The sequence below is a fragment of the Agelaius tricolor genome, unplaced genomic scaffold (assembly GCF_023055355.1).
Source record: "Agelaius tricolor isolate 1412-34295 unplaced genomic scaffold, bAgeTri1.0.p SCAF_4, whole genome shotgun sequence".
Classification (NCBI taxonomy): Eukaryota; Metazoa; Chordata; class Aves; order Passeriformes; family Icteridae; genus Agelaius; species Agelaius tricolor.
Window position 1 is genome coordinate 48,566,788 of NW_027269264.1, and position 25,912 is coordinate 48,592,699.

The window sequence follows — 25,912 nt, forward strand, 5'->3', positions numbered from 1 at the left end:
TCCTGGAGCAGCACCTCTGCTCTGGCCCCCACAAGACAGCCCTGTTTATAGTACTTGGGAGATGCTCACAGTCTCTCTGGAAGAGTCCAGCAGCAGGAGCAATAACAGCTCCTCTGCTATCACCCACAGCTTTCTGAAGCTCCTTCACAGGAGGAGCCCACGCCACAGGTCCCTGGCTTGATGCAAGACCTTGCTCTGGGAGCTGCTGCTCAACCAGGGGCTGCTCGTCCCCTACACAGCACTGAGCCACTAACCCTGGACAGGGCTGAGGCCAAAGCCAGCATCCACCCTTCCCCACACACTGACCTTTGCAGCCTCCACCATCTTGGCAGTGGCATCAGCCAGGATCTTGGCTGCACTCAGAAGCTTGCGTGAATTCTCCAGGTCTGTCTCTCCCTCAGCATCAGCTTTGATAGCATTGACAAGGTCAGAGGTGGCCTGGGCCAGAATACGAGCCTGACGCACCATCTCCCCTGGAACAGAATGGAAGTGTGGCCTGTTAGCAAGTCCCAAGGGCTCTCTGATACCTCCCTACCCATTGTTCTCTGCCCTGGGTGTCACACTCTCACCTGCATCGCCCATGGAGCTGAATATATTCTCAGTGACGTTGAGGATGGTGTCAGTGGCCTGGTCATAGCGCCCGATGGGCTGCCCACCCAAGGCATGCTGCTTGATGTGCTGCAGCAGGTCATTCAGGGCCTGGGTGACAGCCGTGGCTGCCACCCCCACCTGCTTCAGGAGCTGGTCATCACTGGTGGCTGCCTTAGAGGCCTCCACACAACCCTCAGCCGATTTGGCCACCAACTTGCCAGCCTCAATCAGCTGCTCCTGGCAAACTGGGGAGCTAATTGTGGGAGCCACAACCTGGAAGAGAGAACAAAGGCTGGGCAGCAAGCATTGTATGCTCCATGGAGGAGCTATCCCAAACTTCTGCTCCTCAAAGTAGATCATCATTACTTGGGCAGAGTGGCAGGGCCTCCAACAAGAGGCAGCCCACACTTCCTGTGCCAGATTCCCAATGCCCTGCCTTAGGACATGTGGTCCTGGCACACCTAGGACCCCACTGCAAAGCTGCCCCCCAGCTCACACCCATGCTAAGGCAGGGGTTAACCTTGCTGCTTACCTTGGTGCAGGCCACCAGCTGGGAGGTGGAGAGGGCGCACTGGGTGGCCGCTGCGATCACCTGTGTCTGCAGCGCGGCATCCTCTGTTTTCTGAGCCACATTCTTGGCTTTGAGCACCAGCGCAGCAGCAGCGTTGGCCACTGCCTTTGCCAGCTGCATAAGCATGTCCTGGGAGGGGACAGAAAGGGTCAACGAGGCAGCCATGGCAGTGGGAGCAGCCGCAGCCATCTGCAAGGCTCTCGTGAAATATTCAGATGGGAAATGTGAGCCCTCAGGGCCCTTTCATCCACTCTGTCCCAGCACCAGCAGCACTGAATAGCTGGAAAGGCTGGCAGCACCTTGATCCCATCTCCACTGTTTTCTACAGCTGGCAGTGAGGCCGTAGCCTGACCCTGAGCTGCAGCCTGCACTGCCATGAACACCACCCATAGGAGCTTGGGCAATACTCAGCATCACTGCAGTACCCATTCCCCAGACAACCACCTGTCCCCAATTGTACCACAGCAAGAACCAGCTGCAAGGCACTGCTGGTACTTCCTGGATTTGATTGGGTTTGTAAACATTTAAACACAGTGAAAAGATGACAAACCCTTCCAGCCAAACAGCAGGCACAAGTCAGCCCTGGCACACCCACACCATGGGCAGCTGCCAGCAAGAGGCAAGTGGGACACACTCCCATGCTGGCCACCTGCATTGCAGGTATGCCAGCTATTTTTATTTTCAATTCTAACTTGTTGGCTGACAAGATAGAATTCATCTCTGCTGTTATTCCTGAAGCTAAAAGAGAGGTGTGACAAGGCAACCAGCCTCCTCTCTCCTGGGTGGCAGGTACACAACTGTTGCCAGAGGCAACAGGCAGGGATCGGCACACAGTGAACTGCTTTCCTGCAGGGCACCAGATATGACAGCATGCTGCAGCCTTCAGGATTAGCCCCTGCGGCACACTGCTGGTGAAAACTGGTAGCACCACTCCTAAATAGCAAAAATCCTGGTAGGCAGGGCAGGGCTCTCTGCCTACTGCAACTGCCAACCTCCTGCTGTGTGTGTGATCACAGCAAGCAGTGCTGCACCCCACAACAAGTAGCCACCAAACCAGAAGAGTCACAGCACCCCCTCGCCTCCTGCAAGCCAAGACTACTCCAACTGCAATCCATCACCTTGTGCGACAGGAGGAAAGACAGAGTGCATGCATCCAATGCAAGAGTCCCCAGACCACTGCATCTGAGCCCATCAAAGGAAGTACATACACTCGGGTCTGACAACTGTGAGGCAGAACATCCTGCTGCTTGACTGCAAATTGTCTTCCAGGTCCAAAATCTGACCTTTGGGAATATTCTATCCTGGCACTGCTGCATGGCCAAACATGGCTTTTTGCCCTGCTCCTAGCTTTTCTGCTCCCCTCGGATCTTTCAAGGCCTCTCTACTCAATTGAATCTGTGTGGCTGCCATTAACAGAAACCCCTTCTTTCTGGAGCATTTTGGTCTCTAATATGTCTGAATTGTCCTCCCCAGCACAGTGCTACCTCCTTTGTGCTGGCAGGAGCAATCATGGGAAAGCCAGCTGGCAGTCAGCTCATCTAAAAAAAACTGCCACACAAGGCTCCACCCATACTGCGTCTCTGATGGGGACAGGCAGGCAGCTCCCACAGGCAGGGAGCAGCAGGCAGGAACTGAGGTGGCTGCAAGGTGATCTCCAGAGCAGCACTTGCTCCAGCAGCAACCCGAGTGCATGGACTTCTGAGATCCAACCACCAGAAAAGCAGAATTTTGCAAGAGCCCTTCTCCAAAGATTTCAGATTATAGTTCCCAGAGGAGCCCCCTTCACACCGGAGATGGCAGGGACCACCAAGCCAAGCCAGGCCTGTTTTACCGTCTTTGGTTCAGAGGAAGGCAGGATCCAAGCACACTGGTTTTCTGGGATCTACATAGAATCCACAAGATAAGAGCTGTTATATCACTCTAGAGACAGAGATGGGCAATGGTCTGTCCCCTCCCTCACAAAGTCACCACTGGGCACCGGCGAACGTTCAGCTTGGGCTCCTCCTGTGAGGTCCTGTGCAAAGGCCAATAGTTTTACAGAGTGGCTGTCCTTGGTTGCTGCTGGGTGCACTCACCTGGAACCGGGGGTCAGTGTCACTCTCCCCTATCTGCTGCAGCAGCTCCCCGCTGGTTTGCCCCACCAGGCCAGCAGCCTGCAGGAGATTCTGGCGAGGCTGCAAGGAACAAGGCAAAACTGACACAAGGCTCATGGGCAAGCCTTAAAACTTCACTCAGTGGTTTCCCTTGGTTTCCCCCTTCCTCTCAGCCCCACAGCCCCCCCAGCTCCCCACCTCAGCGCTGGCAGGCTGTGCTGTTTTCAGCAGGTCTGAGACGGCGCTCGCCAGGTTCTTGGCTGCCTGCAGAAGCTGCCGCCCGTTCCCCCCCTCGTCCTCCATCAGCGCAGCCAGCAGCTTCACACCCTTAGACATCTCCGTCAGGTTGGAAGAGATGGTGGTGACAGCGCAGCCCACGGCGGTGTAGTCCGTGTCTGCTGGATCCCCTGCACAGGGAAGAGAGGAGTCAGGATGGGATGTGCTCCAAGTGATGCTACAAGAGCATCCCCACATCTGTCACTGATATGGTGTTCCTTTCTGGGAGCAGAAGGAGTCTTTCAGCCAGACAAGAGAGACCAAGCATTTTACTGAACTGGGGTATCCCTCTACCCCAACTCTCCATATACCTGCAGTGAGGTTGACGACTGAGGCCGTGCCAGCAGTGATGGCATCCACTTGGGAGTGGATTTCATGCTTTGACTCATCCATCTTGTTTTTGCGCCATGCTTTTGATGCCTGAGTGGGGAGAACAGGATCAGGAGAAGGTGGTAGAAGTGGTCAGTAGCTGCACACATGCTCACATAGAGAAATGCAAGGAAGAGGATAAAAAGAAAATAGTGGGAAGACTTGTAACCATCCAAATTCTCTAGTCCACCCTGACCAAACAACATGACCAAGTGTCCTCTCCATGTCTGCCCACAGAGTGGGATACAACCCCATCTCTTTTCAGGCAGCAGGTCTTCCCAGGAGCTGGTAACACTTCTGGGAATGTCGCCAGCCTCACCCAGCCCAGCTTCCAGCAAGGTCCACCCCCAGCACCCCACCTTCACCCAGCACTCACAGCATCCTGCCCAAGAGGTGGCAAGGTCTCAAAGTCGTCCAGCGTGGCCTGGGCTGCATGCACAGCCTGCATGCTGGAGTTGATAGTGCCAGTCAGGGCTTGCTGGGCCGAGGTCTGCAACACAAAGACAGAATGAGTGAGATATGCCAAAGGTTTGGAATCTAGGATTATATATTTGGCTCAAATGCTCTTCTGCAATGTGCTGCTGATGGCACCGCTCTAGGTAGGTCTCCATAAAGCGGGGTGGACTTAGCAAAAAGGGAGTTTCTCCTCTGCAACTCCCACTGGAAAATGCCTCATCCCACCACGGTTACAACTAAGTCTCACAGTTAAGCAGCTCTTGGGGAGTGGGGAGAAGATGCTGTGAGATCCCACAAGGCTTTCACAGCAAGTGCCCACAACAGACTGCATGGGGTAAAAGAAATCGGCCTCCTCGTGACCTTTTCCAAGTGTTCCTCCAACTGCATAGGAGTTGGGGGCACCAAAACATGGCGTTGGGTTCTGCTGCAAACCACAGACCTAGTGGGGCTGAAATGAGAGGCTGCAGTCCCTAGCCAGACTAAAGCGCTGGGATGTAGCTCAAGTTTGCAGAGGAGGTGCAGGTGGACACTGGCTCAGCCAGGCCAGCAAGCACACAAAGCCAGTGGCACAAAGCTCCTGCCCTTCACAGCAAGACAATGCTTGGTCATGGACCCAAACAGATCGGTCTACACAAGCCTGACAGTCACCTCTCAGAGTCTGTGCCCTATGGTGAGCACAAGAAAAGCTTACCAGGGGAGGCATGTGCCCTCGGTGCATCTGGCCACTGGTGATTTGCAGCTGAGGCTGTGGCATCGTGCCCACCTGGAAGTTTTCTGGCCCTCCAGCCCCTGTCCGCATGATGGCTGGCAGGGCCACTGAGCCCAGCTCTGCCTTGCCTACACGGTTAAACTGCTGCTGCACGACTGTCGACCTGAAATGGAGAGAAATACCAGGTAAAGGAATGCCTACAGGCTCTGCGAGCATGGCAGCTCCTCCTCCTTGCTGTGCTGCAAGCTTTGCTGGAGCACACTCTCCATTCAACTTGTGTTTGGCAGCTGCCTTGCTCCTGGGAGACTTACTTCTTTGGAGACACAGAGTCTTCCAGCATGGTGGACTCCTCATCACCCTCCAGTCCAAAGTGGTCTTTGCTCTTTTTCTGCAAAGGGAAAGAGAAAATGATACCCCCAAGCCCTCCCCTTCTCCTGCAGCCCAGACACCATACCAGCTCACAAAGGATGACCCAGGGCAGGGTCCCCCTGCCCTGCCTCCAGCTTTCTCAGCAGTACCATCAGCCAATGGCTGTTTGGAGGCAGCTGGAAGGCACATTTTGTATGCCTCTCTGGAGAGGGGCTATCAGTGCCCTTCTCAGCACAGCCTCACCTTTTTGAGGATGATATCAATGTAGCCAGCAATCAGCTGGGCAATCTGTTCCCCTTCTGTCGTCTGCACTGAGTAGTAACCATCCTGGTAATCTCCAAAATCCTGCAACAGCAGGGCACAGGGTAGCACCAGAGCAGGGCACTGGCAGCCATCCTGAGCCCCTCTGGTATGCACTAAGCACCTGAGCACCAGCCATCAAAGCAAGCACTGGGAGAGGCACCAGAGGAGGGCAGGGCTGTGCCACCATGGAGCAACAGCCGAGAGAGGGGCTGGAGTGAGAGCACCCCCCTACAGGGGTACCAGCGGGAAGGAGGCATGGGAGACCAGTGCTAGTCCCTACCAGGGTGAAGCTCTTGGGTGAGGCTGCCCAACGCTTGATGTTGGTCAGGCTCCACTCCTGAATCACTTCCTTGGTCTTCTCGTCCACGCGCATCACGCACTCCTTGGTGATCCCCAGCAGCCGTGGCACCAGCTTGTTCTTCCCCTTCATCTTCTCCTGCAGGCCATAACAGAAGGTCTGTGGCTATCCCCAGGATGGATCCACAAAGGCAGAGATATCTGAGGTCTGCCATAGCTACCAAAACACCTGCAAGGCCACACTTTCTAGTGGTGACAATTATCACAATGTTGACGATGTTGAATATAACTTGACAATGAGAAAAAGCATGAACCAAGGAGTAGGAAGGCAGTGCACAGGGAAATGCAACAGGGGAGATGCAAAAAAAAAACCTGGAGCAACATAGGTTGGGGGGAAGCAGCTGGAGACACAACAGATGGATGCTGAAGAAGCAGAATTTTGGTGAGTCTGAAGTGGGACCAGGGGGATGCTGCTGTACCTTGACCAAGAAGAAGGAGACCCCATAGGTCTTGAGGGAACGGGCAAGTTTCACATAGCGAACTTTGGCTTCGATCTCACTTATGTTCTGACATTGCTTGTGGGCCTGCAACAGCAAGACAGAACATTGCACCAGATCCACAGTCCTGCTTTACACCACTGCACAGCCCTTCCGAGCTCTCCCCACCCCACCGGCATCCCCTGCACCAGCTCTGATCTCTGAGACCTCAGGAGCTGCCTTGTCTGCCCACCTACAGCTCCTGCTCCTGTTTCTCACCCACCAGACCAGTGTGTGCTGCCTCCTCAGACAGGAGTGCCTCAGCCTTTAGCGAGGAGGAACAAAAAGTCCAGATCTCAACCTCCCCACTGCACATACCATGAAAATCTTGCGTTCTCCTTTCTGCTTGATGTACTCCTTGGGCAGGAAATCCTTGAGCCTGCCAAAAGACAGCCAAGTGAGTTGTTAGCAGCAGAGCCCAAAGCCAGTGTCTGTCCTTGATTATGAACAAGTCCAACTGAAAGTCACAGACAAGGGCATAAGCTGAAGTTTTTGGAAGCAGTAAGAATGTGGGAGAGATTGCTGCAGTTATGAAAGCTGTCCTTGGATTTCCCCTAGTTAAGAGTGGGGTAAAGGTGCTGATAATGCAGCCCTTTGTGTGGCATCAAGGCAGGCCAGGGGTTGGCTGTGGCCACCCCCACAGCAGCTGACTGCATGGCCCTATAGGGCTACCAGAGGATGGGGGGCTGGCAGCCCTCATAGCTGGTGTGGATCCCTATGCTTGGGCACTGTGCTGTGGGGGAGGAGAGGGGTTGCACCAGGGGCACTCCCAGAGCCCCACAAGGCAGTGTGGCACTGGGTGCTGCCAAGCTGCCTCAGCTGCCTCAAGACAAGCCCAGGGGCTCCTCAGGACACTCACTCCAGAAAGCCTGGCTTGTGCTTCTGCTCGTTGTATGGCCCAAACTGGATCTGGCACTGGTAGCCAGCAAACTCACAGGCTTTGTCAAAGGAGACAGGGTGGGAACCGTTCAGAATGTCGTCACGAGCCTGTTTGGGAACAGAAGACACCATTGTGGGCTGGGCAGCCACGCAGCCCTGTCACTGCTCTCCTCCATATCAAGCACGACATGTTTTACAGACTTAAAAGAAGTGGTTCTGAAAAACAGGCGTATGTAGGACCAGGCTGTTCCCTACAGGCATCAAGTCTGGGAAAGGAACAGCAGCAGGATTTCAGGATAGTTCCTACCAGACAGAGCTGACATGGGATTCCCTGGGGAGCTCTGAAGTACACAAAGGACAGGGCTGGGATTGCCAGTGTTGGCTCTTAGCCAGGACATAGCTGGGTATCCCAAAGTACCTCCCCATCATGGCTCCTGACAAAACCTTCAGCCACGAGACTTGTCAGGGGCTGGCAGGAGGCAGTGGAACCAGGTGCTCTGGGAAGCTGTACCTGCACATAGAGCAGGTTGAGCTGCACAGGATCTCTCGAGTCCACGTTCTGATCAGAGTAGAAGAACTTGCGCCGCAGCAGCAGTGTTTCATTGTCATCGATGCCTTGTTCACGCAGGGTCCGGCCGTGATCCAGCCAGTTCACTGCAGACAATGCCAGGGTGTGAGCAGGGACAGGCACCAAGGCACGGCTGGTCCTGGCCCCAGGGCTGCTTATGCTGAATGAGGAATGGATGTCTGCCTGATGCATCCCAGCTCTCACCCGTCTGCCCTGGGCCCACAGGCAGGAGATATTCTAGGAAGTGTGGACACATGTTCCTTCATCCACATGTTTCTCTTCACACCCTCTTCCCCTCACAGGGGTCCCTACTCCCCTCCCCCAAGGCCGTCGGCACAGGCTGACCCCATTCCCAGTACACCTACACTCATCATCTGTGTGCAACTTCTGTTTGAGCTTTTCCATCTTCTTCTCATCTCGCAGCAAGGTCTTGTCCTTCTTGAGGGTGCCAGTAACCTCTTCTTTCTTCTCTTCCATGATCTCCCGTACAAGTGAGTACTCATCATAGTTGGTGATGCCTGCAGGAGAGCAGAGAACCAAACTCAGAAGGACTGTTCTGCCAAACAGAGAGCATGGAGCAACGCAGGGGTGCAGAGCAGTATCCCCTCCCTAGTGTCACGCACCCCTCAGATACCCCTGCTGCCAGGCCATCTGCCACAGAGCTGCTGCTGCTTCTCCCCCAGAAACCCGTCAGATTCTGCCATTCTTTCCCCACCTCCCTTCTTCCCCCCTGTCACTGTCCTCTCCTCACCAATCCGGGCACATATTGTCATGAGCATGTCCGTGACAGTTTTGGAGTCATCCACCATCACCGTTTTCACTGTCCCATCCAGCATGCGGATCTTCAGGGGCCGCTGCTTCTTCTTGTACTCCATGGTATCCTGCAGGCACAGCGGAGCACAGCTACCAGCAGTGGCACCAGTGCAGGGCACCCACACCCCACAGTCAGGCAAACAGCTCCCCCCTGCCTGGTGCAATAGTGGGCTGACAGGGCGTGCTGCAGGGCACAACACAAGGCAGCACAGCAGGCACCCACACCACCTCCATGCCGTGAGCAAGACATCCAACCACGGAGCGAAGGATGCAGCTCGAAGGATGTAGGATGGATACCTACCCCATTGCGAAGCATGTAATAGTCCAGAGCCTTCCCAGCCTCCAGCCAGATCCCTTTCTTTGGGTCTTCATCCGAGAGGAAGAGCCCAAAATCATTGGCTGAAAAACAGGTACAGTCTCTAACAGGGTAGTCCTGAGCAGCATAATGGCCACCATAATGCCACTCTGTGCCCAGGGATATGCACTGGTGCAAGCCAGTGTGTGAAGCACAGCAGCCCTGTGAAGGCTGGAGCCCAAACCTAATGACAAACAAACAAAGCTGGCACACAAGCTCTGAGGTTTTACCACAGTTATCTGTGGAAAAAATCATCTGCAGCATGCCTACGCAACATTGAACTTGGAACTGACAGACACAACAGAAGGAAGAGCTTGCAGTTGGGGCTGACAGCTCTCTGAAATCTTCAGTGTAATGTGTAGTAGTAGTGAAAGCAAGGTAGTAAAATGCTGGGGGAATCACCAGGAAGGGTGCTGGGAACTGGTCTATAAAATCTAGGCAATCCACATTTAAGAGTACTCTCTGATAGTAGGGTCTGCATCTCCTCAGGACACAGTACAGTTTGAAAAGATACAGAGAGACAACCTGAATGATGGAACTTAGAGGAGCTGGGACTCCTTTTTTTGCTGAACAAGAACCAGCTCAAGGCTTACAAGGTCTCAGAGGTGGTGAGTAAATATCATTCACCAAATCCTGCTCCCTCAGGGTGGAGTGCCTGGTGAAAGGGCTGCTGCTGGAGCCTGGCCAGTGACTCCCCAGCTCAGACCTACAAGGACAGACCCGTTTTTATGTAGCAAGAGGCCAGGACCACGCCTGCCTTTGCCCTGGAAAGGTCCTTCTCCACCTCTGCAACAATCCTGCCCCGCAGGCTGTCTTGGTTGGCTATGTTTATAACTCGTCATCTTGTTGGCAGCTCTCTTTGGGGAGGGACAAATTCCTGAGCCGCCCTGCGCCTGCCTGGCTAACACTGCTGTTAAGATCCTACTTAACAGGGAGCAAAAAAAAATCATGAAAGCTTGCCATTTTATTTTTGAAGTAAAAAAAGAACAACAAAAAACCAAACTGTTTTCAAACCAAATTCCAAGAGGATAAATCCAAAGCACTGAAAACTGAGCAGCTTGCCCCAGATCCATGGGTTGGGTGGGGAGAGGCACTTCCTGAGACAGAGCAAGAGCAGAGCTGGAAACTTACACCAAAGCTCTCCCAGCCCAAAGGTGACAAAAAAACAGGGCAGCTCAATAAAGGAGCCCAAGTGCCGCTGTGTAAGGACAGCAAAGAGAAGTAAAAGCTGCAAGGAACACATAGGAAAAGAAAGGCTGTGAGCAACTGAAAAGGAACGCAGGAATAAGAAGTTCCCTTTAAGGCCTTCCCCTTGCTGCTTTTTTTATAAACAGGCTGGCTCACACCCAGGAGCAGGAAATGCAATGCTCCTTCCAACACCACTATAGCCCTGCATATCCAAAGACATCCAGTCCCTTGCTGAAGCTGAAAGCCATAGTCTGCTGGACTGCTGACCAGCCAGGCATGGTGTAAGAAGGCATTTCCTTTCAACCTCAAGGAATGTGCTGCTCCCAGATGTCGCTGCACTCCCCCTCCTCTTCCCACGACTCTTGACCTCCACTTTGCTGTCTTTTCTCCATGGCACAGCCGCTTCTGGGGGTTGCAGGGACTCAGGAGAGCCCCTGAGACAGCGTCCCAGAGCTCTGACCCCCCATCCATGATGGGGACAGGCCACATCCGCGTGGGTGTGAGTCACATCATGAGCTCATGAGCCATAGACTAAATTGTGAGCCTAGCGGCAGCAAGAAAATACTGGAGCTGAGGCAGCCTAGAAAGGTAATGGAGCACCAGCAGGGGTCTGTCTGGCAGAGAGCTGCCAGTGGGATACAGACCCAGGGGAGATTATATATAGCCCAAGAAATCAAAAATTAACTCAAATGGTTTATTAATGTTTGCTATGACCCCTGCAACTGTTTAAACCCACATAGCCCTAGCTAGTGGTGATGAATGTAAGTAGGACAGAAGAGCAGAGACAGAAAGGGCAGTGGACTCAAACTACTTATAGAGTTATTTAACTTCTCAATGTGGTTTCCTAACTTCTAAACACACAAACTTTCTTCTGGGGCATTGAGGAGGGAGTCTGAGAAACTCAGACCCTCACATCAACTGGGCAAGAGGACTTGGACCCCACTCCCCCCACCCCACCACTTCTCTGGCAAAGTGCCAGAGAGCCACAGACAGAAAAGAAAAGGGAGATGAGAGAAATGCCAGGAGCTAAGCCAAGGCAGTCCTGGCATGGCAGCCAGTCCCACCATGGACTTACACTGTCCTATCTGTGCCTCAGCCACCCGCTCACGGATCATGCGGCAGGCGTCGTACACCATGGTGGAGGGCTCAAACTGCATCGTCTTCACCACATTGCCAATGCTGATCTTCAGCGAGAGGGCAACCATGGTGGCGGTTGGGCTGTCCCCACTCCGGCGTCACCTGCCGGAGGAGACAGACAGTGAGCTCTGACTGCTGGCCCCAAACAGTGTGCAGCGTGCTTGCTCCCTCCTCCTTTGGCAGCACCTGAAAGCCAGGATCCAGCTTCCAGTGGCAAGGAAGGGCTGCAGCCTGTGCCGGCGAGTCTGTGAGAGGTCCCACCTTCCAGACCCTGGGACCTGAGACCAGCACTGGGACCCCTACCTCCTTGTCCTAAGGTCCTAAAGCCAATTTTACTTGCCCTGTGGGAATGACAGCAGCTGGTACCCAAGAAAGATACTGCCAGAGAAAGGAAGTGACCATGAGGGAGCACACTAGATAAGCTGTGAGAGCATGATGGAAGGCGTTATAATTAAACCTGCCATGACACAGAAGCCACAAGAGGAAAACCAAGCTTTCACCCAGAGCAGGCAGGGCCCGGGCCCAGCTATCAGGACCCCTCGTGTCACCAGCAGACAGTGCTGAGCTGGTAGCCGGAGCACAGAGGGATGGAAAAGCCTGAAGCTGCACGGGGAGGCAAGATAAGGGCACCAGGCATTGAATTCACACATTAAATGCAATTACTCGGGAAAAGCACCACTCACACCCGAGATGTGCTCATGAGATCAGGGTCTGTGGCAGCAGATACCAACCCAAGGCACAGGATGATGCACAGGAGGGCAAGGGACCACCTGTGACAGGTATCACTGCATGGGCATACAAGAGCCACACCATGACATCTGAAAAAGGACTCAAGCAGGGTCCAGCTTGAAGGATCAGCTTCATAGAACAGAATCACAGAATCATCAGGGTTGGAAGATCACCTAGTCCAACCACTCACGTAGCACTACCACAGTAACCCCTAAATCATTAGATCATGTCACCTAGCACCAGATCCAGATGCCTCTTAAACACCTCCAGGGATGGTGACTCCACCACCTCCCTGGGCAACCTACTCCAATGCCTCATCACCTTAACAGTGATTTTTTAAAATTTTTTGTTGATATCTAATCTGAACCTTCCCTGTCTCAACTTAGGGCTATTTCCTCTTGTCCTCTCACTGTAGGCATGGCAGGAGAGACTGGCCCCCATCTCACTACAACCTCCTTTCAGGTAGTTGCAGAGCTCAGACTTAAAGGATTGCACAGAGCAACTTCTGAGGAAGCGTTCCTCAACAGAGCTCCAATACACCAGAGCTTTAATAACACCTAATCAGAACTGCAATATCTTTATTGCAGAGTAAAAGCTGAAAGAAGTAACCGAAGTAAAAGGAGGTCATACATAAGTGCCCCACTTGCCTGATGCAGCTTGTAAGGGCCTTTCCCTTCACAGATCTACTGTGATCTGAGATCTACAGCTCTCAGCGCTTTCCCAGGTTGCCAAATGCCTCAGAGTCCCTCCCAAGTCCTTTGCTCCTGCCCCACTGCTCCATGCCCTCCTCAGAATTCCCTGTCCCTGTCTGGCCCCAACCCAATGCTCTCCAGCAGGGACATGCCTTTTCCCCTCCCTGAGTGCCTGCTCATACAGAGCGAGTCCCGTTCTGCTGACCCAGGCTGCCTTGTCCTTAAACTCCAGTGATGGGAGGATGCAAGAGCACTGGTGGGATGCACATCTGCTTATTCTCTTTTAGATTCATTTGCTCCTACCAGACTTCCTATTATGGCTGTCAGGGAAAGCTGATCTTGCATCCTCAGCCTGGCCTGGGAAGGTTCTTGGGTAAAATCTGCTGGCAGCCTTCCTCGCAGTGCAGCAGCACTTGGTGAGTCTGTGCATCCCTGCCTGGCACTGCCAGCTCTAGTCCCCCTGGGAGGGGGTACACCAGCAGCAGGCTGCTCTCAAACACAGACCTGAGCAGACTAGGGGCAGGATCCGTGTCCAGTTTTGGCCAGGAGCAAGTCACAGGGCAAGGGCTCCGCTCCTGCAGAGCCATAAAGCCACGCTGGTGGTGCAGGGTGGGAGGCAGGGACCAAGGAGCGTGCCGCCTCCGCCAGCACATGGAGCGGCTCCAGCTCTGCATTCCTGAGCCGTTCTGCAATGTTTCTGTGGAGGCCCGTGGCCCCCACTGTCTCCGCTGCTGAGGAATGAAATGCACTTCAGCTCCGGAGCGACGGAGCCCATCGGCGGAGGAAAGGAGGTGGCAGAGGCACCCGCCCCTGCCATTGCCATCTATCCGGAAGCACTAGCAAAGCTGTGGAGCTGAACAAACGAGGAACACCCTGTCATGGAAAGGGTTTTCCAAGTATTTTATATGCAGGACGGGCTGCTGCGGTCACCAGGCCAACTTCTCTACATCTAAAAATATTCTCAAATTGAGCATAAAGCTGCTTTCCATCCCTCTGCAGGAAAAGGAGAACATGCCACTGACAAGACAAGGTCAGAGACCACAGAGGAAAGAGTGGAGGACGTCAGACAGTAGAGAGGAACTGAGAGGAGCCAGGACATCTGCCACTAGTTCTGCATCCTCTTCTTGCCCTCACAAAGCCACCCAAAACCAGGCGTGCACCAGAGGCACCCCTTAGCACATCCTTCACAGGGGTCGTTGTGCTTCCCAAGACCCCACAAGAAGATGACTGCTCAAGCCTTCCCACTCCCAAACACAAAAAAATTACAGAGCTCAGCAGGGAAGATGCTGATGACATCAAGGAAAACCTCAGAAAAAAGGGAGATGGTTCACTTCAATTTCCATATTCTATGGAAAAAGTCAAGGCTCTAGCAGCTGAACTTTGTTCACAGCAGTGGCTAGAGTAGAAACATCCTCTGCTGCAAAAGGACACCTTCTCAAACTGGGGTGAGGTTTGCCAGCAAAACGTGGCAACTAATCACACAAGGTTTGCAAATCTGCTGCCCAGTGCGAGGGCATCAATGCAGGGCTTGGCCCCTATAGATCTCTCCGCTCTGTGAACCATGTGGAGAGAGAAAAGCTGGACTGGATGTAACAAATGAGACAGCGTGGGAGCCTGGCACTGCAAACCAGAAAAAAAAAGGACAGTGAAACTCAAGCTGTCCCCCTAGAAAGAAGAAAAACAAAAAACCCAAACAAACCAAGTCTTGATGAACACACACCAAATTTTTGCTGGCTCACCTCCAGAGAAAGCAAACCCATTCTCAGTCAAACCTATTCTCAATCACGTTGTCAGTATGCAAAAACAGATAAGGCACCAAAACAGCCGGGTTAACACACTTCTGCATTTTATAGCAAGTTGTGTGCAACCCTTTTTGAACCATGGGCACACTTCTGAGCCAATCCCAAGACGATGACGGGGAGGGGTTAACCTTGGTGGGGTCCCACCACTTCCCCTGGGAGCTGCTGCAGCTTCCTCCATTGCACCCCACGCAAGGTGAGCAAAACTGAGACGGCGGCAGAGGCCTCCGGGCTCTGCCTGAGGGCAGGGTCAGTGCAGGCAGGGCTGCGGGCAGACGGGACCCGTGTGGCCCAAGGAACCACTGTGACATTGCCAGGGACACTGACAGTGGGTTTTTGCTCACGTGATGGAATTACTGTATTTTTTGCTGGAGGAGTTCACTGCTGTAATAACAGTTACATGGAAGGGTTTGTGTCTTAAAAGACAAAAAAAATCAAGCAAAATTCAACTGCGGACAGCTGGAACGCTTGTGATGAGTTTCCAGAAAAAGCTGCAAATCTTCAGATGCAACAGTTCTGCCATTTTTATTACGTTCTCTCTTAAGGGATACTCCAAAAGAAGTTTTGTAATGGGGTTTGGTTTTTTCCTTCTTTTTTTATGGCAATACCAAATTTCACCTGGGAAAAGCCCCACTGCAGGAAGTTTTATCAGCTGCAAACCATCCCAGTGCTGGGGTTTTCCACAGGCACAGTCAAGTCAGTACAGCCACTAGCACAGCTAGGAAGATACCAAGCCACCAAAACACAATGTCTGCAGCAGCGGCTTGGCCATCATGTCAGCATCTTCACTCCAGCAGCATCAACAGGGTCAAAAATTAAGCTGATAAGAAGCCAGACTAGACTCTGGCTGGGTTCTCCAGTGCAGGACCAGTACACACAGCCACAGCAGGCACTGAGGTAGACAGGGCTCAGCCCTGCACCAATGGGAAGGCTGAGCCAGCAGCCCCAGCTGGTTTAGTGTCACACGCTGCTGAGACCGTTCAGCCCAGTTCCTCTTTCCCAGCTGCATGTCCACGTCAGATGGGAGGACAGTTTCTTCCAGCTGAGGCTGAGCTTGCTCCCGGGGAGCATGAGTGGCTGTCAAGGCCAGACACAGCACCCCTGTGACCACTCCACTGTTACCCATGGCTAGGACAGGAGCATCCTCTCACTCCTGCAGGGAGGGCAGCCCTGCTCTGCATGGGAAATGGGCAGGGGCCAGGCAGCTGGGCTGGAGGATCGCAGCCGCAGCCTGCCTGCCTGCTCACATGCACTGAGCTGAAGCAGCTCCAGCTATTGACTGCCAACATTTCGCACACATCTCACATCCTGTCTGCTCCTGCTGGGCATCCCTTGACCTCCAAAGGAATGGAGCACAAATTGTGGCACCTCTAGACTGCCCATGACGAAGGCAGGCACGGGGACCAGTGGGACTCCAGCCGCAGCCTCTCCTGCATCCTTAGCAAGCTGGTCCTCTAGCACAGGACCCCAAGAGCAGGGGTTGAGGTGCAGTTCATGCTGTTACAACCTCTGGAAAGCACTGGGTGCCCTGATCCAGGCACCCATGGTTCCCACAACAAGCAACTTGCCCAGCACTGTGCTGCTGGGCAGGCAGAAAGGTGAAAGAAAGAGGAGAGCATGGGTGCATTCTGGGGTCATTTCACCCAGCAGCCAGCAAAGCTCAGTTCTGAAAAGAAGGGCACCCCACAGGACCCTCTTCCCCTTTCCTCAGCGTTCCCACTCCCCCTTCTCTAAATCTAATGGGATGTGACACTTTGGGAAGCACCAGATTCCTGCTGCTGCCATTCAGCAAGGGAACGGAGTGCTTGACTGGTGCTTCCCATGCACCATCACAGATTCACTTAGCACTTGGGCTTTCACCCTATGACCCAGGGACAGGCAGGTGGTCTCTGGGAACTGGGAACTCACAGCTTTTGGCAAAACTAAAGATCTCAAAAATATGTGCCCTCCCCTTCTCAGCAGTGAGGCTCGGAGAGAGAGAAGGGAGTAAACAATTATCGCTACCAAATATGGGTCTAACAGCCAGCGATGAAGCCACGGCAGAAGCATGTAGACATCCTGCCGGCAGATTCAAAGGGATGGGGAATTTGCAGGGGCTGGGGCAGGATCCGGCAGGGAACAGCCAGAGGATGGGGCAGTGTTTCCCCCTGCTTGGTCAGTTGCTTCGGCCGGGACAAGGGGGGGACCCACGCCTTCCCCGACTGGGGCCAGTCCCACCCTGCCTGGGAACCACCCCAGCGCCCCATCCCGGGGCCTATGGCCAGCTGTGTGTCCTGGTGGGAACTGTTGCGGTGACCACCCCGGCTTCGGTGTGGCCATGAGAAACGCTGTGCCCTCGTGTCCCACCCAAAACCACGCAGCAGGACACAGACACCCTTGCCACTCGCTCTTCCCCACGTCCCGGCAGGGTGAGCGGAGTGCCGGGGGAAAAGCTGCGCCTGGCCTGCCCCAAAGTCCCCACGGTCCGCGGACCCTCGGCCACGGCCAGGCTCGTCCAGTTCGGTCTCCAGAGACCCCCGAGGTGAGGATGCTGGCCCGGGCCTCGCCACGGTGGACTCCAGGCCCGAGCCTGGTGAGGCAGGGCAAGGGCAGCGCCGGGGATAACGTGGCCGGGGATAACGTGGCCGCGCCATCCCCTGCTGCCCCGGAGCCTCCGGGTGGCGCTGGCCCCAGGGGCGATCTGGGCATGCCAGAGTGAACCCCGGAAGCCCTCGGGTCACCGCAGCCCCGCGGACAAGCCCCGGTTGGAGCAGGGAAACCCCGGTAACCGGAAAGCTGCTTCCTCCCTGCCTCCCCGCCATTTACCGGGCGGGGTGCAGGGAAGGGTCCCCGGGACATCCGTTTCCGGCAGCCCCCCGAGAGCCAGGGCGCTGCCGGTCCGCAGGACCCCACTTTGCAGCCCCCCCTCCCCGGTTACCGGGACACCGTGTGTCCTCCGTCCCCCGTCCCCGTACCTTTGCGCGGGCAGGAGCAGCGCGGCGGCCCCGCGACGCTGAGGGGAGCTGAGCGGGCGGCACCGCCCGCTTCCCGCCCCCCCCGCTGCGCATGCGCCAGAACACGGCGCGCTGCCGGGTGACACGGCGCGGCAGTGCACGGTGTCCCGAAGCTACGCTCCATCCGGACACCGCGCCACGGGCATCCCGCTCCCACGGACAGCGCTGCTCTGTGCCCGCGGGGCCCGGCCCGACGCCCCAAGGCTGGGTACGATTCCGCGCCCGCGCAGCGTGGCCGTACTCCACCCGCTGCTCGCACCGCACCCCCGGGCGCCCACCCGCCCCGGGACACCCCCGGGGCCTCGCATGACCCCGGACCCACCGCCCTCCCCTCTACCCGTCTCTCCCATCCCCTCCTCTCCCCTCCTTTCCCCACCCGCCCGCGCTCCCACCGCCCCCGCGCGCTCCCGGCCCCCCCCCCCTCCTCCCCCAACCACCCTCCCTCTCCTCCCCCAACCAATGAGCGACCGGGGCGTCAGCGCGAGAGGGGGAGGGACGCCTTGAGACCGGCTGACGTCACCGCCCTGCGGTGGGTGCGGCGAGGCTGAGGCTGAGGTGAGGGGCGGAGGGGCGCTGGGCTCTGCCGCGGCTGGGGGCTCCGCTGCTGGGAGGGTCCAGGAGGCCCGGCCGGGGCTGAGATGGGCTGCTTGGTTCTTCTCGGGTGAGTGTCCCGGCCCCTGCGCTCCTTCTGCCGCACCTGCTCCTCCTGTTCCTGTGCTGGCCCTGCTGCCTGCCCTGCGCACACTCCCTGGGGGGGAAGCTGCTCCTGTGGAAGCCATCGGCCCTGAATTGCCTGGATTTGCCCGGCTCCTCTTCCTCTTGTTGCTGAACTTTCTGCTGACAGCTCTTCCCTCAATCAGCTGGCGCAGCCGCCCTGGCTGGGCACTGCCCTGACCGTCTGGTTTTGGGCGGGGTTTCAGGTGGTTTTGGTGGTATTCTATTTTTTATGTTTTTTGTTGTTTTTTTTTTTCCCAGACCGTGACACTTGACAGCTAGATGTGAAAGCTTCGCAGTGCTGATGGAGAGGTGCGATGGACGCCTGCGCTCTGACAGCCTGAGCGGTGCCTGGGCTCAGGCACCGCCCACGAGCCGGCCGGGCTGATCCTGGTGAGAACCATGCGGGGCCGCATCTCCTCAGGGACCGAGGCTGCTGGGCCATGTCTTGTCAGGGCCTAACAGCAGCAGCCCGAGCTGGGACCAGACAGAGCTAAAGCTGCCACAGCCACACAGGTGCACAAGGGCCAGGCAGGGTTTGGCTGCAAGTCCCTCACTCTGCCCTCCGAGTACCTGTGGCTGCCTTCAGCCACTGAGCTCTGCTGCTCTCCTGCAGCCAGGCCCTGATGTCCCTGGCAGCAGGAACAGCTCTCCAGGTCACTCCTCAGGGCTGAGAGACACTTTACCAGTGTCTGATCTCTACAGCGAGGTAAGGAGTATTTTACTTTCAGCCTAAAGGTATATTGTGTGCTAATGACATTAATATATATCCATCTATTTATTTATTACAATATCGACTTATTTATTACAAGTGTGTTAACAGCGTTATACAGCTGTCTGAATTGCTAAGTTGTCATCTGGTCTGTCAGATCACTCATTAATCACTGTTCAGTGATCACTTAAACACCGTTTGATTGCCATTTGCTTTTTGGTCAGTCATTGATAACTTAGCATTTTATCATAATTTAATCATTAACAGAATCCCTTTAGTTAAAACCTCAACAATGACTGTTCTTAATTTTCGTGGCACAGGAAGCTCTCCCTGCTGGCTGCACACCAGGGGTTGTGGCACCTTCAGGCTTCTGTGGAACAGCAGAATCTTGCATGCTCTCCACACCATTAAGTCTGGGATTGTTTCACTTTTCCTCTCCTTCCTGCAGCTTTTATGCTCTGGGTGGATGGAGCGTGGCTCCTGTGGCTGGGTCCCAATAATCTTGTGGGGAAAATGCTGTATTGTTGTCACTGGTGGTGCTGTAATAGCCTGGCTGGAGAAGTACTTGTGAACTGGCCATCCCTGCTGTTGACATTGCATGGGGATACTTTGTCTATAGGGTCTGAGGGACACCTTAAAGCAAGGCTGGTGTCTCCCGTTGTGCCTGTGCTCACTTTGGGTGTCATGCTCAGATGTCGTGCCCAGAGGAACTGGATGCCCTGGCAGATGTGGATCTGCTTGACTTTCTTTTGAAGGATGATGCTCCCTGCCCTGAAATCCCAGGGGAGCAGAATTGTCTGCTGGAAGACTGGGGTCTGCCAATGCCTGAGGTGAGTTCTTTGTGAGGAATTGCTGCTGAGCTGAGGTTTAGGAGGTTTGTCTCCCTGCTGAGTAACAGCTGTTCCTCTGCAGCTCCTGGACAAGGAGATGGATGACTTCATCAGCTCACTGCTGAGCCCTTTAGAAGATGAACCAGACAGGCGCAGTTATTTGCCTGCCAACAATGACAACAGCATTTCTGAGAATCCGCATCTCTCCTGTTGCCTTGGTAACAATTTTGCCAGCCAAGACATTGTGCTGGTTGATCATAACTACTCCCTTCACCAGGACTGGCCTGCACTGGAAAGTGTGAGGTCTGACATGACCGAAGGAGATGTTACCATTGAGCTAGGTGAGTGATGTGTATGGATTCTTTCTGCCCTGGCTGCAGGCAGAAAAGAGAAAAGCAGTCCCATACTGGTTTGTTTTGGTGGGCAGAGCTGGAGGGAGCTAAGAGTAGAGGCTTTCTGCTGTCGTAAAATTGCTATTTCATGCCACTCAAAGCTGGCTCGTCAGGTGCTGCCTCAGTGGGGCCCAGCATTTGACTTGTCTTTCCTTCCCCAGGGGCATGGGTGGGTTTGGAAGGCACAAGTCAGGCACTGGAACAGAGCACCACTTCCCCCGTTGCTGTTGCTGTGGAAGATGAACCCCAGCTTGTGCCTGGATCCATGGTACAGGTACTGACTCCCATGCCTGTGGACCCCAGCCTTTGCTTCTCACATCTCTCCTTCTCTTCTGACTTGATTCCTATGAGGGGTATTGCTGAGGGAAAGCATGACATTACTTTGGGAGAGCTGATTCCAGTTCTTTGTGTTTGCTGCATGCCCTCGCTGGCCCAGGATGGACTCCCTGTATTATACATTCTCAGTAGGCTTTTTTTTGCTGTTTTCTAGTCTGACTTCCCAGAGCTGGTCCTGACAGAGGAGGAGAAGCAGCTTCTGGAGAAAGAAGGTGTTATATTGCCAACCTGTCTGCCACTGACCAAAGTGAGTCCTCACTAGAACAAAACAGACCACTCAAATGTATCGGGTAGTGTAGGGGTTTGAAACTGCAGGACAGTGCCTTGATGAGAATATTGGTGTCCAGGTGCTGCATTCAGGGTAGTGTTCATCTGGGCTTGCTGTCCTTTTTCTTCTTTTGAGTCCAGGGTTTCATCCATGTGCACAGCAGCTTCTGCCTGCTGTCAGTCTCCCTACTCATGGCTGTTTGCAGGAGGCAGTTACACCACAAGTGCCTCCAGCTATTTTTTTCCTGCTTGCCTAGTGGCTTGTGGTATGTGTGCTTTTCATTTTCCTTAGGTACACCTCACTTTTGCTAAGTCATGGAAGCTGCTGGCTGCATCAGCAGGCCAGGGTTTGCCTTGCTGTTTATTCAGTAGTGTGGGAAGGACAGAGGACACGAGCACTAGGGCTGTGCTATATTTGAGGGTGGTCTGAGAGGGTGGGATTGCTAGCACCCTGGGATTGCTGTTAATGAGGTGATCCTTGCAGGCTGAGGAGCGAGTTCTGAGGAAAGTGCGTCGTAAGATTCGGAACAAGCAGGCAGCTCAGGATAGTCGTCGCCGGAGGAAGATCTATGTGGATGGCCTGGAAAACAGGTATGCTCACACAGCAGTGTCGTCCAACCCTGAGGGGACCCATATGTTCTTTTATGGATCCTTGGCAGAATGATGATGGCACTAAATTGTCATTTCAGCCAGAACCTCGTTTTCCTATCATGTTAGGATTAGTATAGCAGACGATTTGTGATTAGAGTGGCAGAGTTTTTCTACAAGCAGAATCAATGTAGTACAGTCTATAACCACTGTAATACAGGATCTATCGTACAACTTAACTTAAAATTTCTAATCACCTTCATTCTAATACCTCTTAACTTAAAATTTCTAGTCACCCAGACCCCCTGCAGATTGGATCAGATCTTAGTAGATGGTTCTGTGTATTAATATAATGATCATAACGTAGATTCAAAAATGATACAAATAATACAAGTCTCTCCCTCAGTCATGGGAGGAAGCAGGCATTGGTAGATGTGTCCTTGAGCAGAGGGATCCTGAGCTGTCCAGCAGAAATTCTACTCCCAAGGTGCCCTTAGGACTTTCTAATTGCTTGATTTTGTGGACAGTGCACTCTGTGCTGTTGTGCTTCCCTGCTCTGTGATAGGGCTCTCAGCAACACAGAGCTGGCTGTGTGCCTGTGACCTTCAAGACTGGTAAGGGAAGGGCCTGTGCCCAGGGACTTTCAGGCTGGCAAGGAGAGGAAGAAGAAATCTGTTTGCTTTGGTACTTGTAGCACAGGACCTTCAGTGCCTGATAACAAGGGTCAGGGAATGAATACGTGACTTGTTGGGTCACAGAATAGCTGCTCCCCCACCTGCATGGCCTTAGTTGTGCTGACCACTTTGCCAGGTCTGGGATCAGGGGGTGCCTGTCACAAGCTGCTGTGCTGTTCAGCTGCTGGGCTCCTGTCACCCTGAGCAAAAAGTGAGGCTAGCCCTGTGGGGCAAGAGCTCCCTGCAGAGGGTTCAGAACATCAGGGTGAAGCCTGTTCGGTGCTCTTGTGCTTGGAGATGGCCGAGAGCTTGCTCTGTTCAAGCCAGGTAGCTGACCTGCAAGGACGAATGTGTTTTCAGGTCAGGCTAGTTAGTAATACAGCCTGATGTCACAGATCTGCAGGGCTGGTGTGCTGCTAGGAGGGAGCGTCCATAGGGGTTAATCAACTGGATTCAATCAATCTTGCTTCTCTGCAAGACTGGCAGGCTTCATTCCTGCCCATATCTGGTATGAAGTGGTGCTCTCTGGGCTTTGCTGCACATGATACCAGGTGGACCCCAGGACCAATTTCGTCTGCCCAGCCACCCAGAGGTGGTGACTGATGTAAAATCTGCACTGTTGACCTACAAAATCTCTCTGTTTTTCCCCCACACCTCTCATCTTTCGTGGGAAGGGTGGCAGCCTGCACAGCTGAAAACCATGAACTGGAGAAGAAGGTGCAGCAACTGCAGAAGCAGAACATGTGAGTTTGTCTTGTTGGGTTTGGCAGGAGAAGTGGTGGGGAAGGCTGTTCCTGTTCTCAGGACTGTGGCCTGTCCCTGGCTGCAGAGGGTGGAGGGAAATGTGCAGGTGTAGGTCCACCTGCTGTGCTAACCTGCATTTCGTGCTCTGCTGCAGGTCACTGCTCAGGCAGTTGCAGAAACTGCAGGCCTTGGTGAGACGGTCTGCCCCCAAAACTATCAGAAGAAAAACCTGTACCATGGTAAGTGGCTTCAGCCCCAGTGTCTGTGGAGGAGTCCCTGCTGTCCTCACAAGTTTAGGAGAGAGGTATTTATTGCATTTAGTGATGCCTGTCCATCTCCTTTGCTGAGATTGTGCTGATCTTTCTGTTTCCAGATCCTGGTTCTGTCCTTCTGCCTTGTTCTGTCCCCCAGCATCCGCTTACCTGGGAGCGTAGAGCCACAGCAGGAGCTCAAGGGTGAGTGAGTGTGTCCAGGCTGGGGCTGAGGTGTGGCTCCAGGTAAAGTGCTGCCTTCCCCAGAGACAGCCTGAACTGTGGGGCACTTCCAGCTCAGCATCCCCTTCCCTGGGGTGACCACTAGGTTTGTCTTGCCCCAGCTCTGGACTCTTCCTCAGCCCTGCTGCAGAGGCCTGCCTGAAAGCAGGGCCCTGTGCCAGGGGCGGTGTAAGGACAGGAGAGTTCCGGTCCCTCTTGGAGCACAAGCTGTGCTTGTGCCTGGCAGCTGTGCAGCATCCTCTCCCCGCCTCCCCTGGGAAGAGGAAGTCCTGGTTAAACAGTTTGTCCTCTCTCCTGGACTCTGTGGTAGCTCCATGCTTAGCACAGGAGGGTGGGAGGCTGGAAATGACAGGGTTGGTTCTACCTCTCTTACAGTGCTGTCACGGCAGATCCGCGAGTTTCCGAACCAGGGAGCACCTGATGTGCAGTATGACGCTGAGCTGGAGGACTTCGACCCAGATCCTGGAGGCTCCTTGCTGTTGGGCAACCTCAGTCAATTGTGGGAAGAGAGGCAGGGTCAATTTAACTCCAATTCTATATCTTTCAACAGCAACTCATCCTCTGAGCTTCCAGGAGCAGCAGGCTCCAAGCCAGGTTCACCCCAGAGTGATCCTTTGCCGGCAGCAGTGTTGGTGCCATGGAAATCCAAGGGTCAGGAGTGGGTAGAACACCCTGACAGAGTTCTCATCCAGCAGCACCATGCCAATGAGATGTGACCAGTGCTGCATCCTGCTCCTTGGGATGATACTGGGCATCCCGTGGAGCAGGGACAGATCTGCAGTAACAGATTATCTATCCAAGCAGTTTCTTCTGAATACTCTCCTCATTGCCAGCGACTCAGAGGGTTTACCAGGAAGGGATTGATCTGACATTTTTTATCCGACTCCATCTGAGATGGGACAGGAAATTCTGAGAATTTCACTATGGCTGCTGATGTGGCTTGCAGCCCAGAGTGCATCTGGTGGCTTGTAGGGATGAGCTGTGGCAGGGAGAGTGGAGGCAGTTGGACTGAGGTGCCAGTACTTGGTCTGACTGGATGCAGCTGGCAGTGGAGGCTGCTGCCCTGCTTCTTCACTGCCCAGCTGGAGATGAAGGCACTTCCTAGTCTGTGTTGTGACCCCAAATATATGTTCCATGTCAGTGCTCCTTAATCCTGCAGTGCTGCTTGATTTCTAAGGTGTGAGGTAGCAATTTGACCTTCAGTGCTCTCACAGTAGTAGTCCTGCCTGCTGCTGCAACAGACCCAGCATGTCACCTGTTCCTGCTAGCTTTTGAGCCATGGCCACAGCTCCCAGCCTGGCTAGAGGAGGTAATGTGGAGTCCTTCCTGAGTCATGTGTGCTGTTTGCCTACTGTTAGGGCTGAGCTTTTCATCTGCAGGCTTTTGGGCTTCAGGGAGCAGGCATGCCTTGAGCCAGACTGCTGAGGCAGCATGTTCAGAGAGCAGTAGAGCTGATTGCTCTTTTGAAGGCATTCCTGGCCACAGGACAGTTTCAAAGCCATGTCCTTGTGTGCCCAAGCCTTGCTGTGCTGGCTGGTGATGCAGTCAATGGTTCTGGGTTGAATAGAAACACTTTGAGCTGGTGAGCAGTATCTTTGCCAGAGTGCAGCTTAGTGGTACCTGTAGAGATCTCCTTGTCCTACTGCAAGACATTCCATAGAGTCATATAGAATGGTTTGGATTGGAAGGGGCCTCTAAAGGTCATCTAGTCTGGTTCTCCATGCAATGAGCAGGGATAGCTTCAAATTGGATCAGAATAATAATGAATAGCTTCGTTATTAATAGAGTCTAAATAAATATTAATGGTGTGTGACTGTGTCCTCTCTGGTTGTTTTGGCAGGGTGCTGGGCTGCTGGGGGCTCTACCTGGGGCTGGGAGCCTTGTGGGAGAAACCCAGGGGAGGTTCGGGGGCAGTCCCTCTCAGAGCGATGCAGGGGAAGTCCGCCTGGCTGTGGCTCTGCACAGGGGCTTGTTGAGGCACAGTGTGGGTTTGCAGGGCTGCTGCTTTGCTCTCACCCCGCTTCAAAGGTGCAAAAGCACTCTTGGAGAAAAGTGTATGTGGTGAGCAGCCAGCACCCACCACGCACACGCAAGCCTCCAGCGCTGCGGAAGCAGCAGCTTCCCCTGGAGGAAGCGTGAGGAGCCGGTGTCAGCCCCGCCGCTGCTTTCGTAATGGGAGCTGCACAATCGCAGGAAGTGGAGCAGGGCCAGGGTGCTGCAACAGCCACAGGGTGGGCCTTGCCTGCTGCGGGGTTACTAAATTCAGGATTGTCCCTGGGTCTGGTTGGGGTCACTGGGTCCACAAGAGGCCCTGGCAGACCCTGAGCTCAGGCTGCAGAGCCCAGTGTAGGATGTGGGGGCACAGGAGTTCAGCAAGGCAGGGAGTGCAGGAAGCTTCACACTCGCATCTCACCCAGGGAGCAAAACCAAGCAAGATA

The 25,912-nt window shown here is 54.2% G+C and overlaps 2 protein-coding genes across 5 annotated transcripts in view; one reads left to right on the forward strand and one right to left on the reverse strand.

Moving 5' to 3' along the window:
- The window catches only part of TLN1 (talin 1), a 34,999-nt gene extending 17,177 nt beyond the window's left edge, over positions 1 to 17,822 (reverse strand). The window contains exons 1-20 of the mRNA XM_071425617.1: positions 17,685 to 17,822; positions 11,449 to 11,612; positions 9,132 to 9,229; positions 8,769 to 8,898; positions 8,383 to 8,535; positions 7,961 to 8,103; positions 7,430 to 7,557; positions 6,889 to 6,949; positions 6,514 to 6,618; positions 6,018 to 6,173; positions 5,678 to 5,779; positions 5,377 to 5,453; positions 5,048 to 5,228; positions 4,277 to 4,390; positions 3,843 to 3,951; positions 3,454 to 3,662; positions 3,238 to 3,336; positions 1,124 to 1,291; positions 570 to 864; positions 307 to 473 (exon numbers count right to left, since the gene is read on the reverse strand). Of these exons, the coding sequence (XP_071281718.1) occupies positions 307 to 473; positions 570 to 864; positions 1,124 to 1,291; positions 3,238 to 3,336; positions 3,454 to 3,662; positions 3,843 to 3,951; positions 4,277 to 4,390; positions 5,048 to 5,228; positions 5,377 to 5,453; positions 5,678 to 5,779; positions 6,018 to 6,173; positions 6,514 to 6,618; positions 6,889 to 6,949; positions 7,430 to 7,557; positions 7,961 to 8,103; positions 8,383 to 8,535; positions 8,769 to 8,898; positions 9,132 to 9,229; positions 11,449 to 11,578 (2,625 nt within the window). The 5' untranslated portion in view covers positions 11,579 to 11,612; positions 17,685 to 17,822. The remainder of the gene's footprint in view (positions 1 to 306; positions 474 to 569; positions 865 to 1,123; positions 1,292 to 3,237; positions 3,337 to 3,453; positions 3,663 to 3,842; positions 3,952 to 4,276; positions 4,391 to 5,047; positions 5,229 to 5,376; positions 5,454 to 5,677; positions 5,780 to 6,017; positions 6,174 to 6,513; positions 6,619 to 6,888; positions 6,950 to 7,429; positions 7,558 to 7,960; positions 8,104 to 8,382; positions 8,536 to 8,768; positions 8,899 to 9,131; positions 9,230 to 11,448; positions 11,613 to 17,684) is intronic.
- On the forward strand, positions 17,790 to 25,287 carry CREB3 (cAMP responsive element binding protein 3). 4 transcript variants are annotated; one of them, XM_071425619.1, is made up of 11 exons: positions 17,790 to 17,931; positions 18,699 to 18,830; positions 19,842 to 19,979; positions 20,062 to 20,320; positions 20,533 to 20,645; positions 20,862 to 20,954; positions 21,459 to 21,565; positions 22,911 to 22,979; positions 23,135 to 23,219; positions 23,354 to 23,435; positions 23,850 to 25,287. In XM_071425619.1, exons 3-11 carry the CDS (start codon positions 19,842 to 19,844, stop codon positions 24,188 to 24,190), a joined length of 1,287 nt encoding a protein of 428 aa, XP_071281720.1. In that variant the 5' UTR covers positions 17,790 to 17,931; positions 18,699 to 18,830; the 3' UTR covers positions 24,191 to 25,287. The 4 variants fall into 4 exon arrangements, with proteins under 4 accessions (XP_071281720.1, XP_071281722.1, XP_071281719.1 ...); XM_071425621.1 differs by lacking the exon at positions 17,790 to 17,931 and adding an exon at positions 18,150 to 18,278; XM_071425618.1 differs by lacking the exon at positions 17,790 to 17,931 and adding an exon at positions 18,225 to 18,384.
- Positions 25,288 to 25,912: the final 625 nt, after the last annotated feature.

What these genes read in the sequence shown, in the direction of transcription:
- CREB3 (XM_071425619.1), top strand. Translation starts at nt 19,842, where the DNA reads ATGTCGTGCCCAGAGGAACTGGATGCCCTGGCAGATGTGGATCTGCTT. An exon ending in AGATGTTACCATTGAGCTAG is followed by an intron (nt 20,321 to 20,532) that starts GTGAGTGATGTG and finishes TTCCTTCCCCAG; the next exon opens with GGGCATGGGTGGGTTTGGAA. An exon ending in CCTGTCTGCCACTGACCAAA is followed by an intron (nt 20,955 to 21,458) that starts GTGAGTCCTCAC and finishes TGATCCTTGCAG; the next exon opens with GCTGAGGAGCGAGTTCTGAG.